Consider the following 19,752-nt stretch of genomic DNA (forward strand, 5'->3'; position numbering starts at 1 on the left):
AAGTGAAGTGACTTGCCCAAAGTCACACGGCTGACAGTTGCTGGAGCCGGGATTTGAACCCATGACCTCTGGCTCCAAGGCCCGTTACCCTTTCCACTGAGCCACACTGCTTCCCTCATGTTTGAGGGAAGCAAACATGAGTATGTTATTAGTATGAGTATTAGTATGTTTGGTTTTGTTGTCTGTCTCCCCCTTCTAGACTGTGAGCCCGTTGTTGGGTAGGGACCATCTCTAGATGCTGCCGACTTGTACTTCCCAAGCGCTTAGTACAGTGCTCTGCACACAGTAAGCGCTCAATAAATACAATTGATTGATTGATTGATTGTTCCAAGCGCTAGGGAGGCCTCTCCCCCTCCCCATCCACTCCCCCCGCCTTACCTCCTTCCCCTCCCCACATTACCTGTAATAATAATAATAATGGTGGTATTTGTTAAGCACTTACTATGTGCAAAGCACTGTTTTAAGCGCTGGGGGGGATACGAGGTGATCAGCTTGTCCCACTTGGGGCTCACAGTCTTAATCCCCATTTTACAGATGAGGGAACTGAGGCACGGAGAAGTTAAGTGGCTTGCCCAAGGTCACACAGCTGACAAATGGCAGAGCCAGGATTCAAACCCATGACCTCTGACTCCCAAGCCTGGGCTCTTTCCACTGAGCCATGCTACTTCCCCTATATATATATGCATGTATATATGTATGTGTATATGTTTGTGCATATTTATTACTCCATTTATTTTATTCGTACATATTTATTCTCTTTATTTTATTCTGTTAATATGTTTTGTTTTGTTCTCTGTCTCCCCCCTTCTAGACTGTGAGCCCGCTGTTGGGTAGGGACCGTCTCTGTATCTTGCCAAGTTGGACTTCCCAAGTGCTTAGTACAGTGCTCTGCACACAGTAAGTGCTCAATACAATTGAATGAATCAGGTTGTCCCACGGGCGTGGGAGGGGGGCCCACAGTTTTATCCCCATTTACCAGATGAGGGAACTGTACTAAGCGCTTGGGGGAGTTCAGCAGAGTTGGTAGTTGCAATTCCTCCCCACAAGGAGCTTATAGCCTCCCAGGGGAGACAGATTACTTTTACATAAGTGCTGTGGGTCTGGGGCCAGCGCTTAGAACAGTGCTTTGCACATAGTAAGCACTTAATAAATGCCATTATTATTATTAAAGTGCTTAAAGGGGCTGGAGGACAGTGGGGAAAAAAGGGCTTTAGATGATCAGGAACCTTGGAGATAAGGATGAGCTGGGCTCTGGACATCATTTCTGCTGCCTCTTCCTATGACTCAATCAATCAATCAATCGTATTTATTGAGCGCTTACTATGTGCAGAGCACTGTACTTAAAATTGGCTAAGCATTCCTAAAAGCCCCCCAAGCGCTTAGTACAGTGCTCTGCACACAGTAAGTGCTCAATACGATTGACTGATAAAAGCCATGCTCACTGCTGTCCTGTTGCTTGATTGCAGTAAACTGAATAGACTATTCACTGTAAATTTATTTTATTTTGTTAGTATCTTTGGTTTTGTTCTCCGTCTCCCCCTTTTAGACTGTGAGCCCACTGTTGGGTAGGGACTGTCTCTATATGTTGCCAATTTGTACTTCCCAAGCGCTTAGTACAGTGCTCTGCACATAGTAAGCGCTCAATAAATACGATTGATGATGATGATGTAAATTATTTTAGGCTCATAACTGATGGCAGGGGCAAAGAATAGAAAACAGTTCCCCAGCTGCACTCAAGTCCATTAGTGACTTCCACAGTCACTGAAAATAAACCTTACGTTGTTGATTTTACTGATCGAACCCAGAACAAACTGACGTGGTGGGGGGGAAAGCGACAAGGAACGATTGTCAAAGCTGCTTTACTCACTTTTTTTTTTTTTTTACGTAGGTAAATGGAGAAACAGGACACCTCTCAAACGGCTACAGAAATAAATCCTTTTATTTTTTATAACATTCCTTTTCCTTTTTTAAAATGCATACAGTACTTGTAGCTGGAGGACTCTGAGAAAAGCTATAGAAGACCTGGCACTATTATTATTATTGAGAATTACACAACTGGGCAGAGAAGTAACACCTCTTTAAGTGGCTGGACAGAGGAAAATGTACTGTTTTCACACAAAAATATGGACGGTATAGTCAACACTTTTCTCCTATATCTGTTACTTTAAAATCTCATTTAAAATTTATTTAGAAATTATGGTCATCATCTTTCATTATAGCCTTTAAACCATTTACACTGGATGAATGATTATGCCAAATAATTAATCAAATATATGACATCAACATAGCAGCAATAGCAAGGTTATTCTGCCCAATCATATTAGCAGGTTGATTTCAAAAATACATTTTTTTTTTTTTTTTACAAGTAGCACACAAATCCCTGTTCTCGGTAGAATTCCAACTAATTTTCTTCCACTTTCATTAAATAAGGCTAAGTAATGAGACGTGTCAGAACATGATTACATATTAAAAAGTATATTTTTAATTACAAATTTCATATCTAATTGTACATACAGGGGAACATACTGTAGTCTCCACAGAAGAGTGCAAATGAGCAGGATTTTCTTTAAAAATGTTAAGGTTTGATTCATTCCATGCGGTCTCAAACAAGAGAGAGAAGTCATGAATATTATACTGATTTGGTATGTGTGTCTGTGTGTATCAAGAGTGCTAATATCAGAGATGTGCCGTCCTAAATTGTCAAAGCGGCCATTCTATTTAGTTTTCTAAATGAAAGTGCAGGCACTGTGAAAGATGTAACTTTAAAATTGTTCCGTTTGACCTCATGTAAACAGTTTTTTAGTGTGTCTGACCTTCGTAAAAATAGAGGAATTCATTTCAAGGCGTCATGTCAAGCAATTCTTCTAAACTCTTTTTGATATGTGGCGGCTGAGAAGCGGCCTGGCTTAACAGATTTGGACCCATTTGTGCAAAAAGTGCTTTTGATAACTTCGCTGTGGCGGTTCGGATGTTGCCTCCGGCTCCACTGTTTGTCAGGTTCCCTAACAGGTGCCATAAAACAACCAGGACTTTCTGTTCTATGGCAAGAGGCTTCCGTTGATGCAATTCTGTAACGAGATCTGAAATGACAGACACAGTAAGTCTCTCTCTCTCTCACACACACACAGACACACACACTTTGCATCAAGCTCAGTTCAATTATTTTAAAACCTTAAAATCACCTACATCTTTTCCATGAAATTTCATCCATCAATCCGAACTTTGAGGGAGAGTTATTAAGTTCTAAATGGCAGGAAAATCCATCAAAATCGGGAAATCTTGAGTTAGGACTTTCAATTCTAGGTCATACAGCCAGAAACCTCATCGCGATCATTCTTGGCCGCAACACGAATTGGGGGTAGGAGAGTAATAAACGAAATTATCTGATCGACAAACCTTACAGGCAATGTGTTTACTTTGTTGGCTAGCTATAAAGGAAAATCATTTGAGGGACACTGCCCCTTTATCTGAAATGTTTCACTTCCTCCTGTCTATTACTGTTCATGTGTCTGTTGTTCAAAGAGAGTTGACAATTTGCTCGTGGGCACAGAAGAATACTTTGCCAATCATTCTTCTTGCTGATCGTCCACCCGCCCCTTTCCCGTATTAATAATGATATTGGCGGCATTTGTTCAGCACTTACTATGCGTCAAGCACTGTTCTAAGCGCTGGGGTAGATACAAGGTTATCAGGTTGTCCAACCCGGGGCTCACGGTCTTAATCCCCATTTTACAGATGAGATAACAGGCATAGAAAAGTTAAGTGACTTGCCCGAAGTCACACATATTAGAACATGAGGTCTTTGCTCTTAATTGACCTTTTTTCTTTCCTTTTTGACAAATTCCTTCAATGCCTAATACAATGCTTTGTTCACTGGTCCCGAAAGGACTTTTGGTATTTAAATACACAGATAAAAAGCACGGACACAATCTGCTACCTTTCATGAAACCACACTAACAACCGGGATCCCAAATAATGTGTGGCTATTAAGATTGGGAGAAAAACAAAAGCAACTTCAGTCTAAAATGTTTACCAGCAAGCTTTTCCGTCATATCTTGTTTTGCTTTTCCATTTAAAAACTGGGCTTTGGTGCAGAATGGCTGCAGAAGCAAGTAATTATCTAAATGATAAAGGAGATATACTTTCAGTAAGCATGTTTACCACCTCAAGAAAATGGATTCATTCAATCGTATTTATTGAGCACTTACTATGTGCACAGCACTGTACTAAGCGCTTGGAAAGTACAATTCGGCAACAGATACAGACAATCCCTACACAAAAATGGGCTCACAGTCCTTACCAAAAAGAAAAGTTTAAATCAGTGCATTTCACTTAAAATGTATTTAAAGATATTTTTCATTTCTAGAATTTAAATTCATGCTTGCATAGGATTGTTTCTTCACAACAATCAATTATGCTGAAAAATGTTGAGTGTGCCCTCAAGTTTTAAAAATCAATGTTTTCTCATCTACAGCAGTTGGGAAATGGCAACTGGAGCTGAAATTACTTCGTGGTGGTTGGTATATTGGGGGGCTATAGATGGAGAATTACTACAATGCCAAAGTGGTGCAGTGGAGAGGGAAGAATGAAAACATTTACAATTCGGGGTGTAATGTTAAGAAAGTGTGAGCAAAGGCATAATATTTTCAAACAACTGAATGCGGAGTAATGTGCCTCCCATGTCAAAGGGAAATTTCTTACCTAAATGCTGACTCAAGGCTTGAATGACATTTGTGGTAGCAGCATAGATCCCTGGATTCTTGGAATTCAGGTTGTTGTCCACTATTGCTGGGATCAGCATGTTGATAACCGGTGATAAATTATCCTTGAGCAAAGGAATCATTTTATGCATTGTTTCCAGAGCCACTAGATTTACTTTACTGTTGGAGTCATGAAGGCGAGATTTAAAAGCATCAAAGATCTAAAAATACAGGGAGTTAAGGTAATGCGATCAGTTTTCTTTCACGTTATTTTAAGAAGAACTCATATTCTTTCACAATGACACTGAACAGGAAGTCAATCAATCAATCAAGCGTATTTATTGAGCGCTTACTGTGTGCAGAGCACTGTACTAAGCGCTTGGGAAGTACAAGTTGGCAACATACAGAGATGGTCCCGACCCAACAGTGGGTTCACAGTCTAAAAGGGGGAGACAGACAACAAAACCAAACATACTACCAAAATAAAATAAATAGAATAGATATGTACAAGTAAAATAAGTAAATAGAGTAATAAATAGGTACAAACGGGAAGGGTCAATCAATCAATTGTATTTATTGAGCGCTTACTGTGTGCAGAGCGCTGTACTAAGCGCTTGGGAAGTACAAGATCACCCTGCTCGCTATTACGCGTATTATCTTGTTATTTGTGAATAAGGCAGGGTTATGAAAGTCTCATAGTTTGCAAAAGAATGGATTCCTTTTCACCAACCTTCTGGAGGCATAAGACATTACCATCCATCGGAGGTGGTCAATTTAAGACTGTTCAAGTGCCTGGGAATCTCTGGGCTCTTTATCAGTCGATCAATAGAATTTATTAAGTATTTACTGTATGCAGATCACTCTACTAAATGCTTGGGAAAGTCCAATACAACACAGTTGACAGACACATTCCCGGCCCACAAATCCTGTCTAGTCTTCAGCCAGACTCTTGGGTCAATCAATCAATGGCATTTACTGAGTGCTTAATGTGTGCGGAGCACTGTACTAAGCACTTGAGTACAATAACAGACTTGGTAGACATGTTCCCAGTCCACAATGAGCTGACATTCTAGAGGGGGGAGATGTTCCTCAAGAACATTATGATACGATTGCTTAATACGGCCTCCACGTTTTGAGGCTGTGACTAAAATACAAAAATTAGTCTAAAATAAGGAATGGTTTAAAATGGAAGGTTTCAAGGTAGCTGAGAACGTACAGAAACGCAAATATATTAAAACTGCCAATGAGAACATTTATCAGTTTGATGACATTGTGGCCACCCCAAAGTGACTTGCCCAAGATCACTCAAGAAGAAACTATTGGAAATGAGCCTACACCATGGGTCTCTTGGGGAGTCCCTGTGCTCACTCCACTTGCTTGTCACCTCGGTGGAAGTCGATACCTAAATATATTTTGAAAATTTTTCTGAAATGGGAGGAAGCTGGTGTTCCAGGGTAATTCCATTCTAACATACCAAGATCTTTACAATTTGCACAAGCCACAGAGCCTCTGGTACTTTCTTCTTTCCGTATTTGCTTTATCTCACCCCCACTACCGATTTAGTGCTGACGAGCCTTCATAACCTCATTCTTTCATTAGCTTTGGGGGGGAGGGGGGCGGGCGGGTCTTTACTACATACTCTAAAATGATTTAGTCCTTTATTCCCAGAATAGACTACTTATTGGTCTCCTGTTTTTTGCACGTCATTATTACCTTCACAATGTTTCCGACAACAAGTTCTTGGTTATTCTCTGCATCTGATAAGAGTTGTTTTATTCCACTAATTCGATCACGGAAGTCTCTTTTGCATTTAGTAAACCGGTTATGTCCTTACTACATACTCTAAAGTGATTTAGTCCTTTATTCCCAGAATAGACTACTTATCGGTCTCCTGTTTTTTGCATGTCATTATTACCTTCACAATGTTTCCGACAACAAGTTCTTGGTTATTCTCTGCATCTGATAAGAGTTGTTTTATTCCACTAATTCGATCACGGAAGTCTTTTGCATTTAGTAAACCGGTTATGTCCTCAAGATACTCAGCGCTTTCCAGAGAATTACGGGGAGCTGGTTTTCTTGAAATTTCACGCACTTCTGTAAACTCTCTATGAGAAAACAAAATTATAATACAGTAAACTATTAAGCACAACGTGCTAGCAAATAATTTTATTTGGGCCATCAATGAAGACTACATTTTTAATCTTTCTTTGCTTACGTCCTTACTCTCTTGGGGTTTCGAAACAGAAATTCTCTTCAACCTTAAGTTTCATTAAGCTTTATCAGAGTACCTAGAGACTACTGTAATAACTGGGTAAGTTATATCTAACACTGACAGTAGTCCAGAAGAGGGTACTTTTCAAAGAGGTTGCACAAAAATCAGACCAGTCTGCAGTGGCACTATGATGTCAACAGCCGCCACTCTTCCTGCTGTGATTCCAGATAAAGTTATTCAGCCAAATAAATGAAGTGGTTCCTCATGCCTCTCTCTTCCTTCCTGCCAACCACCCCCTTCTCCTCTCCTGCTTGGGTGTCCTCCATCATCCAGCAGCCTGGCCTCTCCTCCCCTAAGCCACGTTGCCATTTACTCCTCTGATTGGGCTCCCCAAGCTAGAGAGGACATTTGCAGCCTGACTAGGGATTCCTTTCCTCTCTCATTTAGGTAATAACAACTGAGGTATTTGCTAAGCACTTATTGTGACCTAAGGGTACTAAGTGTTGGGGTAGATACACTATAATCAGGTCTGAAAGTCCCTGTCCCACAGTCTAACGAGTATTTAATCCCCATTTTACAGACGAATTAACTGAGGCACGGAGAAATTAAGTTGCCAACTTGTACTTCCCAAGTGCTTAGCACAGTGCTCTGCACACAGCACTCAATAAATACGATTGATTGATTGATTGATTGACTTGCCCAAGATCAATCAATGGCATTTGAGCACTTACTACGTGCAGAGCACTGTACTAAGTGCTTGGGAGAGTATGACATAAAATCATTAGTTGACATGTTCCCTGCCCATAAGGACTTTACAGTCAAGAGGGTGACAGACATTAATACAAATTAATAATTTATAATATATAATTTAAAGATATTTGCCTAAGTGTTGTGGGGCTGGAGGTGGGGGTAACTATCAAATCTCCAAAGGTCACAGATCTAAGCACAGTCACTGAGCAAGGTAAGCGGCCGAGTCAGAATTAGAATCCAACTCCTCTGACTTCCAGGCTGGTGCTTTTTCTGGTTGTTGTTTTTTTTCCCAATCATATTTATTGAGCGCTTACTGTGTGCAGAGCACTGTACTAAGCGCTTGGGAAGTACAAGTTGGCAACACATAGAGACGGTCCCTACCCAACAGTGGCGGTTCTCCCTCCAACTTAGATTGTGAGGCCCATGTGGGACCTGATTATTTTGTAACCACCTCAGCGTTTAGTTCAGTGCTTGGCACCCACAGTAGGTGCTTAACAAATTCCACAATATATACTGGGCTCCCCATCGCTTCTTCCGGCCTCCTCTATTCAACAAATTCAAGGCGCTATAACAAAAGAAAAATTCCTATGAATTTTGAAACTTCCTTTAAAAACAAGGTCTATTCAAAAGTAGTACTGAACATATATGCTCTAGTCCTATCATCATTTGACAGAGTCAGCAGTTCCGTTATCCTCTAAAAATCACTCAGAAATACGTTCCTGAATAGTTTTAAAACAGTATCACCTTTTCATTTGATACTTATAATAAAGATAATCCCCCACCTAATATAAACATCAAATCCAAAACTCTCTGCATTGAATGGAGCTTATTTCAAATAAATAATTTGTAAAAGGCAGGACCCAGTGAACACTCACAATATCCAACAAACACTCCAATAACGATTAGAAGCGTATCTGAAACACCCAGGGAATTGACCATCGCGTGGTAACGGCAAGTTTGCTTTGAATATATAATTACCTAATTAAATATAATTACCTTAGACACTCGGAGTTTCACCAAAACTTTTAAATGGTATTTAATTCGAACAAATACTCCTGGGGGCGGGTCAAGAAGCCGTTTGGAGGCAAGTCTTCCCCTCAAGGGGGTAATTACTCGAGCTAGACCATCTAGCGAACAATCGTACCTTTCGGTTAACGTGTGTGCTTCCCTAGAAATGGACGACGACCTTGTTCTTCCAACACTGCCGGTATTAGAGCGTCGCCCTTTGGCGGACGGGGTCTCGAGGGGCATCTCCCCTAAGCCCTGGAGGTAAAGAAAAATACGGGCAAGTCAGGAAGTGTGTTGGTGGCAACAAGCATAGGAAGCAGAGGAAGCAGTCGGGCGGGTCCAGGGGTGGCCTCAGAACCGGTCGTAGTTACAAATCTGTAAATCTTCCAAGTAAATGGGAATAACAGATCAATCAGTCAATCGAACGTATTGAGCGCTTACTGTGTGCAGAGCACTGTACTAAGTGCTTGGGAGAGAATAATGCCTGTGCACAAGATTTCTCCCAGAAATCTTGGGAGAGCGCTTGGGAGAGAGTACAGTGCTTAGAAGAGTGCTTGGCACATAGCAAGCACTTAAATACCATAATTACTCGTATTATTATTACAATATAACACAGTCCCTGCCCACAGTGAGCTGACAGTCTAGAGGGGGAGACAGACGTACTTGTTTTAGCTTATTACTTTTGATTTTCCAAGTTCTATTAAAACTTTTAAAGGGTATTGACTTTGGACAAATACTCTTGGGGCAGCTCAAGGAAGCGTATCACTAAAGGCGCAGCTCTCATCCGAAACACCGGAGCTCTCCCCCACCTTCAAAGCCTCCCTGAAATCGCATCTCCTCCAGGAAGCCTTCCCAGACTAAGATCTCACCCGGGCACCCGATTTTCCTTCCCTACTGCTTCTCCCTCCCTCTCCGGATCGCACCTGGAGAGTTTCTAGTCGGTCAGTACCCTACCGGTCTTGACTACGGGAGGGAGAGTCAAGCAGATGCCTACCTATTCCTGGCTTGGGCAGTGGCTAGCGAGTGGAAGGCAATCTGCTACAAGTCAAAACTCGCCCGTGCCGGGCAGCAGCGGCACGGGAGGGGGTCGAGGGTGGAGACTCAAGCTGACTGCATAAACCACTTCCATATTTTGACCAAGAAAACTCTATGGATACACTACCAGAACGATTGCAGATGGAGGTGGGGCGTTCTGGGAGAGATGTGGCCACGGTGTCGCTATGGGTCAGAGACGACTCGACGGCATAAGACCAGACTGCATCTACCATGTACTTAGTCCCTTCCCCACCCCAACACTACTTACACACCCATCCATATACCCAGCTGCTTCCCTTATCGGAAATTTTAATGTCAGTCTCCCCCGTTAGGCTGTAAGTTTCCAGGGAGTGGGGATTGTGCCTAACTGCAATGGACTCTCCCAAGAGTTTAGCATAGTGCTCTGCCCAAAGGACGTGCAATAAATACCACTGATGAACTGACAGAAGAATGCATTCTGATGTGGATTCTTGTGAACGAAGAGCAGTTCCTAAAGTAATAACGCTGTTGGTATTTACTAAGCGTGTAGTACAAGGTCTCCTGACCCCCCAGTCCCATTTTTGGGGGGCACTAGGCCCTACTGCTTCTCCTTTCATTGTTGTAATAATAGTACTAATAATTGTGGTATTTGTTAAGCGCTTACTATGTGCCAAGCACTGTTCTAAGCTCTGGGGTAGATACAAGGTAATCGGGTTGAACACCGTCCGTTTCCCTCATGGGACTCCCAATCTTGATCCCCATTTTACAGATGAGGTAACTGAGGCACAGAGAAGTTGGATGATTTGCCCAAGGTCACACAGCAGACATGTGGTTATACTAAGTTAGAAATCCTCCCAAAACTATTGGTTCAACGCCCGGGAGCCGCTCAATAAAAAGATATCCCGAGAAACAGAAAAGATGTAGCCATGCCTCAAACACCCCTTAACTGCCTAACAAGACAATCAAGACCGTAATTATTTCAAGCCCTAACCACACACAGGCGGATATATTTTCAAAACCCCAAGTTTTTTTTCCAGTTCCTCCCTAACTTCAGTTAACTGGTATATTCAAAAATGTCCACGTACCTTCTGACGTAAGTTTTTAACAGAGTCCTTAATATAAGGCAAATCTTTGGACGGGACATGCTTTTCAAGCATTTTGTCAAAATTAGAATGAGACATCAGGAAGAAAAGCATTTTTCTACCATAGTACCTACAACATCAGAAGAGTAACGGAATGATTTAGGCTTTCAATGTCAAACAGTCGGCTTAAATACAATTACTTTTTATGGACTATTTTCGCATAAAGTTTAGATGTTAGCCTTTAGAAAAATCAATCACACCAATCTAAATGAGTCAGAAAGACTCTGCTTCACCATTGGGTAATTTCAGAGTTGTAGACAGTGTCAACATCGGTTCTAGATGCACCGTCCTAACAATAGTGACCCCGATTCTCTCCCCTAAATAGGAAGAGTAGATGGTTTTAGGTTGATGGACAGAAACCTCAACAAGGGGCAGAGGGGAAACTCAACCGCCTTTAGCCTTCCTTTCCAACTGCTCCCCTTCCTCCTCGCAATCCCTACCCTGTGGGAGGCCTGTGAGGCTCTGTTCTAAGTTTCCTGCTCTGTTCAGTAGCCACTCGACTATCTTGGAAAGCATGCCGGCCTGCATGGGTTCAGTTACCACCCCTCTATTGTGGAACTCTCTCCTGCTATTCAAGCGCACATTTTCTTCTGGCCTCCAGGACAGCTCCATTTAGATGTCCTGTTGGCACCTTTCACTTAACATGTCCACATTGCTCACCTTCCCTCCTACACCCTCCCTGCCGTCTAAGTTTCCCCAACTGAGTCTATAGGACCACCATCCTCCCTATCTCAGAAGGCCCACTCTAACTGTCCTCCTCCAGTTATCACTGTCTTTCAATGACACATTCAATCGACTCCTATTATATCCCGCCAATTCTTTCCTGAACCAGTCCCTTCCTCCCCGCCCAAACAGCTCTGATCCTGGTTAGAGCCCCTCGCTACCCTACAGTGAGGACACCATACTGGTCTTCTCACTGGTCACCTAGACTTCAGGCTCTGGCTCCTCCAGTCCATCCTCCACAATGCTGCTTGGATCATCTTCCAGAAACATCAGTCGACTCATACCTCCTGGCCCTCAAAATCCGCTAGTAGCTAACCAGCTAACTTTACATTAAGCAAAAACTTCATCTCGTTGGTTTTAAAGCTTTTGCCACCGGCTTCCTCCTTCTTGCATATTGGCTTTCTTTACTCTGCTACTTCCCAACTCCCACTCTTCTCTCCTCCCAAGGTCACCTTCTAACTGTACCCTTCTCTCTACTCACCAGCCTCCAACTCCTTGCCTCCCTCTCCCTGATGACCCAACTGGCCACGCCTCAGCCCTCCTCAGAGACCATATCCTTCGGGAAACCTCCCCGTATTGACTGCTAACATGCTACGGCATATCCACCCAATAGTCCCTCTTATTAAATTGACCTTCAATTATTTATTCTGAATTTCTCTAAAATGTCACTCTGGCATTTTTGCTCTACCCCTATATGATCCTCGCTCTTCCTCCTGTTCCTGTCCATCTCCCCCATTAGGTTGAAAATTCCCTGTGGGAAGGATACACATGTTTGGTTTTTGTTGTGCTTTCTCAAGTACAGAGCTTTGCTCCTGGTGGGCGGCTAATAAATGCTACGGACTGTACGGTGGAATCTGGGAAGATATAAAACCCTGTTTAGGGCCAGACGGTGGTCAGTGGGTTCCCACCCTAGGGCTAGCCGAAATGCCTGCAGCTACCACTACCCTGCACTCCCTTGCAATGTCTCCTTAATCAAGGTGAGCTACCCGAGGATGAGGGGAAGCAGGTGGCCACAGGTGCGTGCCTGCTTTACAAAGGGTTAGTAAAGGAGGGAGCGGAGACCGGCTGTTTTCCGTCTGGGGCTACCAAGGGTGAGTGAGATACTGGGTCTGGAGAAGCAAGCTGATTATTAGCACCTGGTTTCTTGTGAGCTGTCCTGTGCAAACTTGGCTGCAGTGGGCAATAATCGGTCGGCCATATCCTTAGTTCCAGACAAAATGCGTGCCGATTCCATTTGTTCCACCACGTCGGATAAGTGCTGGGCTGTACATCTTCTTACTGCTATGTGTAAATGACTAGAAGCGGTAAACGGTAGAGTCAAACAAAATGCATGAGATTAAGACCTCTTACACTGCCTAACTGCCCAGATCGGGCAGTGGAAAAACGTGTCAATGCTTTCTGCCTAAATCGACTCCCCCTGACATTTTTATTTTGGACTGTTATGTACCTATCCCTAATACTCTGTCATTTCCCCAGTCTGAAATATATTTTAGCAACTTGTCTCCCCCTGTAGATTGTAAACTCCTCGCAGGCAGGGATCGTGTCTACTAACTCCGTTGTGTTGGAGGCTGCCAAGTGCTCCGTACAGTGCTCTGCACTCAATAAATGCCATTGACTGATCAACTGATGGAGTGACATGCAGGAGAACCGGTCAAGGACCTACAAGGCCAGCACTCAAAAATCACAAAATGATAGGTGATTAGCCAACCCAAACATCCATCTCCCACTCGCTTCTGCATCTCCCTGACTTGCTCTCTTGGCTCTTCCCTGCCTCCTAGCCCCACAGTAGTTATGTACATACCTGTCATTTTATTTATTTGTATTGATGCCTGTCTCTCCCCTCTGGACTATAAGCTCATTGTGGGCAGGGAATGTCACTGCTTACTGTTGTGTTTACTTTCCCGAGTGCTTAATATAGTGCTCTGCACACAGAAAGCACTCAGTAAAAACAATCAAATGAATGAACGAACGACTTAATTTGTCCCAGAGGATGTGCCAGAGCATTGACTTCCATTGCCTCAGGAGGGAGGGAGGGGGGGAAAGAGGGCTTGAAGATGGAAGAAGGCGGGAGACATGTTTGCCTAACACGGGTTGCGGGATTCTGCCCGTAGTTACCAGGGGGATTGCCCATGTGTAACCCTGGCAAAGGTTAAGCTCTGCTCAAAACCAGCAAACTCACCAAAGTCCTCCACTCTAACCCTTGCAGGCTGGAGGAGAAATAACAACAACTGTGGTGTTTGTTATATAAGGAAGTTGACAAAAAAGCTCATAATCCAAATGAATTTGTGTTTCTTCCTGAAATCTGCTTCTCCCCCCACCCATGCTTAAGGACACAGGAAATTCCATTTTACTGCTATTTTTCCCCCGTTTTTTGAGATTCTTACAAAGTTACCTTTGCCCTCCATTGATGAGAGAGGCAACTGCTCGTGCTGGAGTGACATTATTGACCATAGCCTTCAACGCTTTATCTACATCTTCTCTTATGAACGTGTTGGATTCCCCGGCCTTGTGCAGCAGGACCTTTACGGTAGCGTCTAACTCTTGATCCATGCCCCTTTTTAAGTAAGTAAAGAGATCACCTAAACAGACCACGGCAGCCCGAGAAACTCCAGAGCGCAAGTTCTTCACCTACGGATTAAAAAACGTAACCCGCAAACACATGAAAGAATTGAGTATTTTAAACAGTGAGCAAAACTTAAAATGCAACTCTACCACTTAATTTGAATATAAATCCCAATATACCAAAATGTCCCTCCAACAGATCCCAAAACGCTCAGCTTTCATGAAATCAAAATAATCGCTAGAGTCCGGCTTTCTTGAATGTGCGTACGGATGCTTGAAGAGAGGTAAACCCACTTACTATCCAAAACGCACCAATGTTCATATATCGCTAGTTTCTCAACCCGGGATTATGGTTTACCTCTTGAATTACAGCAATGCTTGTTTCGTGCAGTTTGGCAGTCAAAACATTAGAATGGAAAGCAGATAGGCATCTAATAGAGTTCAGTCCCTCAATTTTCTTCTCCCTGAGAAAGAGTAAATAAATGAAAACATAACACAGCTACAGAGCTTTAGGTGGGTTATATTTCAAAATTGCGTATGGGCATGTCTAGCCAATGGAGATTGGAATTGTTGACGGTGCTTCCTGCTACTTCAGACTGAAGATCCAAAGAGGCCCGAGAACGGGAATTATTTCGCATTAGAGGAATTCTCCAGGCTTCCAGCAGCCTCCCTTCTGCTCAGTTGGAGTGTCAATAGCCCAGCCCAAGACCTGGAGTTTATTCTTTCCCAAATGTGACTGAAGGCATGGGGCTGAGTGACCACGTAACACCTGCCGCTAAAGCCAAGTGCTTGGCCACCATCAGATGCCCCAACAATGGCAAAAAGCAGTAGAGAGAGAGAAAAGATGTTTAAGATTTCAATGGCTTCAAAAATCTGACACCGTGGGACACTCTGATGTATGGGCGGGTGATGTTGCCAGAAAAAAATTAAAAAGAGTCCCTGATACTCTGGGTAAAGGGAGCAGGAAGATGTTAAGTATTTGACTTCAATTCTCGGGCCACTGTTGATGACCTTTATTTTCGCTTTATAAAACATTCAAGCAATGCTGTCACATTTGGGGTACTGCGAGATGCCTCAGAACAATAGTTAGGATTACAAATTTACTCCAAAAGATCCCCAACCTGTGGAAAATACATTTTCTTTGAAAAATTTAAATGATTCGCAACACGTTAGCCTCTTTAAAAATATGAACCCCTCACTTACATTTTATTCAATTTTTCATCTTCTTTACATCCTTTTTTCTTTACTATCCCCTTTTTCCTCCTATCTGTAAATGCTGAATTATGTATCTCAGTTTTAGACACTATATTCCTATCCTACTATCAAGATACGCTTAGAGTGGATGCACTAAGGATAGGGCCTCAAAATGAAAGATTAACCTGGGGCTATATGCCTAGCGACGACAATTTCCCCCCAATTCCAAATCACATTTTAATATACTCTACTGGAGAAGTTAGGCAAAACGGGAGGCCCGGCGCATGAATAGGCAGGAGAAACTCAGCTCATTTACCCTGTACTGTGAAGGGTATGTTAAATTCAATCCTTCCAAATTGCATCAAGCCGAGTACTGTAATTGGCCTACAAATCATTGCTGGATTCTAGCTTATGAATCTGGGGCTTCACATTACCGGAGGAATTGAGCGATAGGCTCGAACAGCTACACACACTAAATTGTCATGCTCCTACTTTATTACCCCCCCAAAAAAATAAATAAAAGTTGATTTCTGTGCAATAGCAGGGGGCCAAATGGAAAAGGTGCTAGAAACAATGTAATGTCCTATGAGAAGTTCAGGTACGTGGAAGTTCTTTCCCTGCAGATGTCCCATACTGGCAGCGTTAACCACACCCTGGGGCAGTCCTGAGGGACTGGGCAAAGCCTCTATGGCTCTTGAGGGAATCAAGTGCCACTAGATCGCATCCCCAACACTATCGACATTTGGTCTCTGGACCTGAAGGTATTTCCACATCCTAGCCTGTCCTTCTCCCAGACCGGGCTCCACTGAGAATGAAGGACAAGTCACACACACCAACCTCTAGCCAAAGGATGAATAAAGGAATTGGAAGGTACTATCGTGAACATACCAATCATCATCAGCTAAAAGTCTCAGGGCCTCTGCCAGGGCCAACTCGGGCTTGGAAAAAGGTCGGAGTTCTGCTGGATCCATTATTTCTGGGCTGTGTGTGACAGATGGTATCCTTTCCTTATACTGGGGTCTGGTCACAGTAGGAGCTTCACCTATGAGGAGAGTACATCTTAAACCCTTTAATGAAAACTACATTAAGCATTCTTTTTACTCAGATGATAGGGGTCTATAAGGAATTAAGAAAAGCAAACCATTGCCAAAACTCAAAACAATACTTCCTTTAACTAGAGGGACTTCTGTAACGTGTGATACGATTTCAGCAATGTAACTTATGGGGCACATTAACCGCCTTAAGATCAGAATCCTGAAGTTGTCTTAAATCTAGCTAACAATTTCCTATGGCCATTAAGTTGAGAAAATGAATACTAACTTTCCATTGTGGTTTTCTCAGTTACAGTGCATTTAAGACGTTCCCACGGGCTCTGCTTTTTCTTTTCATAATCTTTGACTTCATTCAGTTCCTTAGGATTCATTTCTTTTTCTTCTTTCTTTTTCTGCCTCATTTTGTCATACGCAGATTTTGAAAGCGAAATCTTCATCTGCATAAAATGTTAAAAGATTTCGAGGTAAATAAGGAATAACCTAATAATGAAGATAATTTAAACGATATTTACTATCAATTCAAAGAGGCGAACCCGCTAAAAATTGCATTGCTGCCTCTGATTAGTATATGTTTCCAAATTTCAGGAAGCAGGTGTGCACTAAAACGATTATCAGTTGATACTGTACTTTGGCAGCAGAACTAAAAAGTATTTAGTGAGAAAAACCTATTGTTTACGGAGCTACCTGAAGGATTGGGAAAATATGGCTGATTTTGACACGTAGTCTAGAGCATTAGCTTACTTTGGGCAGGGAACATATCCACGATCTCTGCTGTGTCGCACACTCCCAAATACTTAGTACAGTGCTCTACACACAAGTAAGCACTCAATAAATACCACTGATTGACAGCTGCATTATCAAAGCACGTGGTCCTAGAGAAACAGCGTGGCTCAGTGAAAAAGAGCACGGGCTTTGGAGTCAGAGGTCATGGGTTCAAATCCCGGCTCCGCCAATTGTCAGCTGTGTCACTTTGGGTAAGTCCCTTAACTTCTCTGTGCTTCGGTTACCTCATCTGTAAAATGGGGATTAAGACTGGGAGCCCTCCGTGGGACAACCTGATCACCTTGTAACCTCCCCAGGGCTTAGAACAGTGCTTTGCACATGGTAAGCACTTAATAAATGCCATCATTATTATTATTATTATTACCACCACTGATTTTTTTTTTTAAATGGCTTTTGTTAGGCACTTAGTGTGTGTTGAACACTGTTCTAAGGCACTGGGATAGGTATATGTTAATTAGGTTGGACAGTCCCTGTCCCACACGGTGTTCACAGGATAAGTAGGAGGGAGAACAGGAACTTAAACCCCATTTTACAGTTGAGGAAACTGAGGCACTGAAAAGTTAAGTGACTTACCCAAGGTCACACAGCAAGCAGTTGGCAGAGTAGGCATTAGAACCCAGGTCCTCTGACTCCCGTCCCATGCTCTTTCATCCAGGCCACACTGCTTTGAGTGAGCCTCCTTAACCTGTTTTGTAGGCACTTTTCTATCTCACTGTAGCCATGAGTTATTTTGGGGGCAAATGGGAACAAAAGCAGTGTCTTTGGAGGTTATTTTCTCCCAAAAACATCCTGCACCTCTAATTTCACTTTCCTCATTTATACAGTGGGGATGCTCTTAGTATTCACCTACCTCATGGAATCCTAGAAGTTTTAACGGCTTGTGTTCCGAATTCAGCATGCGCTACATAATACGGGGACGTGATTTCAGGGTATGGAGACGGGAAAAGCAAGCTATTAAAGTGCACTCCTCCACAAAAGCTGGGAAGTGACCGAAGGCTAAATGGCAAAGATGATATGAACCAACTACAGCTTTACCAACCTGGGCAACATGTCTCACTAATGGCAAAAGCCAACCATTTCCAATTTCTTAAACTCTCCATGACATAATGAGGTTTGTATTCTAATCAATATTAAGCGGGTTTCAGGAAACAAAACAAAAATTCAGATTCCAACAAAACCGGCAAGATTTTACCTCTTTTTCATTCTCAAAAACATCAAGGTAAGATTGCCCGTTCTGCTGAACAGCTCTTCCGTAGATTCCTGATGGTGGTTCACTACTCTGACCGAGAGAGTAGGCATCCCCATTTTCTGAGGAAGTTATTCCTGACCGGATGCTCGTTAATGCAACTGCATTTGGGCTTCCAAAAACACCTGAAACAGTTAAAGCATTACAACTTCGATGTTTCGTCCTCGCAATCTGTTAAAGTGAGTCAACATTTTCTTTGTATAATCTAATTGGTCTTGATTCTTCCTTTCTCTCCACGGTACATAGAAACGGGTATCAAATTCCAGACTAGGCTAGTAAACCTGTATCGATCTGTACCTGGGCCGTGGTGGAAAAAGACAGAGTAATTACAACCGCCTCAAAAATCTCAAAAAAGAAACCTCTACTTGCAGAAGCACGCCCACCCACCCCTTGGAGATCCAGAAAGAGATTCAATACAACACCGGTTGTCTGGCTGACTTGGGAGGGTTGGGAGTGGCAGCAGATGCCCGCTATTTCAGTCCCAACTCTCACATCATCATCATCATCAATCGTATTTATTGAGCGCTTACTATGTGCACAGCACTGTACTAAGCGCTTGGGAAGTACAAATTGGCAACATATAGAGACAGTCCCTACCCAACAGGATCCCAGTAATGCCTCCGTCGCACTGGTGTCGGCTTCCCCTGCCTCCCTCACTACCACTGTGCCTATCGGCCACAGAACGAGTCACTTGCTCTCTCTCTTTCTCCTGCTTAGATTGTGGGCCCCCCATGAGACAGGGACTGTGTATGTCCTGATGATCTTATAGGTACACCAGCACTTAGTACAGCGCTTGGCACAGAGTGAGTGCTTAACGAACACCGTTAAAACAAAAACAAACGCCCTACGCAAACTGACGGAACGGTCGCCGGAGGCCTCGGGGACAAAGACGGACAAAGAAGCAGCGTGGCCCAGTGGAAAGAGCCCGGGCTTTGGAGTCAGAGGTCACGAGTTCAAATCCCGGCTCCGCCAACTGTCAGCTGTGTGACTTTGGACAAGTCACTTCACTTCTCTGTGCCTCCGTTCCCTCATCTGTAAAATGGGGATGAAGACCGTGAGCCCCACGTGGGACGACCTGATCAATCAATCAATCGTATTTATTGAGCGCTTACGGTGTGCAGAGCACTGTACTAAGTGCGTGGGAAGTACAAGTTGGCAACAAGTTGGCAAGTACAAGTTGATCACCTTGTATCCCCCCAGCACTTAGCACATCGTAAGCGCTTAACAAATATCATCATCATTATTATTATTATTCCCTTGCCTCAAGCAAAGCCATCCCAACGGGCCTGAGAGAACTGTTGCGGATGTTTCTATTTGCCTTTTCATCCTGTCTGGCTGTAGCAGCTGCAGCCGCCTTGCCCACTGG

General features: G+C 43.1%; 1 protein-coding gene across 1 annotated transcript in view; it reads right to left on the reverse strand.

Moving 5' to 3' along the window:
* Positions 1 to 1,929: 1,929 nt before the first annotated feature.
* The window catches only part of TOGARAM1 (TOG array regulator of axonemal microtubules 1), a 40,464-nt gene continuing 22,641 nt past the window's right edge, over positions 1,930 to 19,752 (reverse strand). Inside the window, exons 10-21 of the mRNA XM_038756290.1 lie at positions 18,333 to 18,511; positions 16,626 to 16,794; positions 16,194 to 16,347; positions 14,470 to 14,575; positions 13,942 to 14,177; positions 12,686 to 12,844; positions 10,770 to 10,896; positions 8,807 to 8,925; positions 6,616 to 6,805; positions 4,702 to 4,921; positions 4,034 to 4,120; positions 1,930 to 3,080 (exon numbers count right to left, since the gene is read on the reverse strand). Coding sequence (XP_038612218.1) covers positions 2,839 to 3,080; positions 4,034 to 4,120; positions 4,702 to 4,921; positions 6,616 to 6,805; positions 8,807 to 8,925; positions 10,770 to 10,896; positions 12,686 to 12,844; positions 13,942 to 14,177; positions 14,470 to 14,575; positions 16,194 to 16,347; positions 16,626 to 16,794; positions 18,333 to 18,511 — 1,988 coding nt within the window. The 3' untranslated portion in view covers positions 1,930 to 2,838. The remainder of the gene's footprint in view (positions 3,081 to 4,033; positions 4,121 to 4,701; positions 4,922 to 6,615; positions 6,806 to 8,806; positions 8,926 to 10,769; positions 10,897 to 12,685; positions 12,845 to 13,941; positions 14,178 to 14,469; positions 14,576 to 16,193; positions 16,348 to 16,625; positions 16,795 to 18,332; positions 18,512 to 19,752) is intronic.

The sequence above is a fragment of the Tachyglossus aculeatus genome, chromosome 14 (assembly GCF_015852505.1).
Source record: "Tachyglossus aculeatus isolate mTacAcu1 chromosome 14, mTacAcu1.pri, whole genome shotgun sequence".
NCBI classification, from domain to species: Eukaryota; Metazoa; Chordata; class Mammalia; order Monotremata; family Tachyglossidae; genus Tachyglossus; species Tachyglossus aculeatus.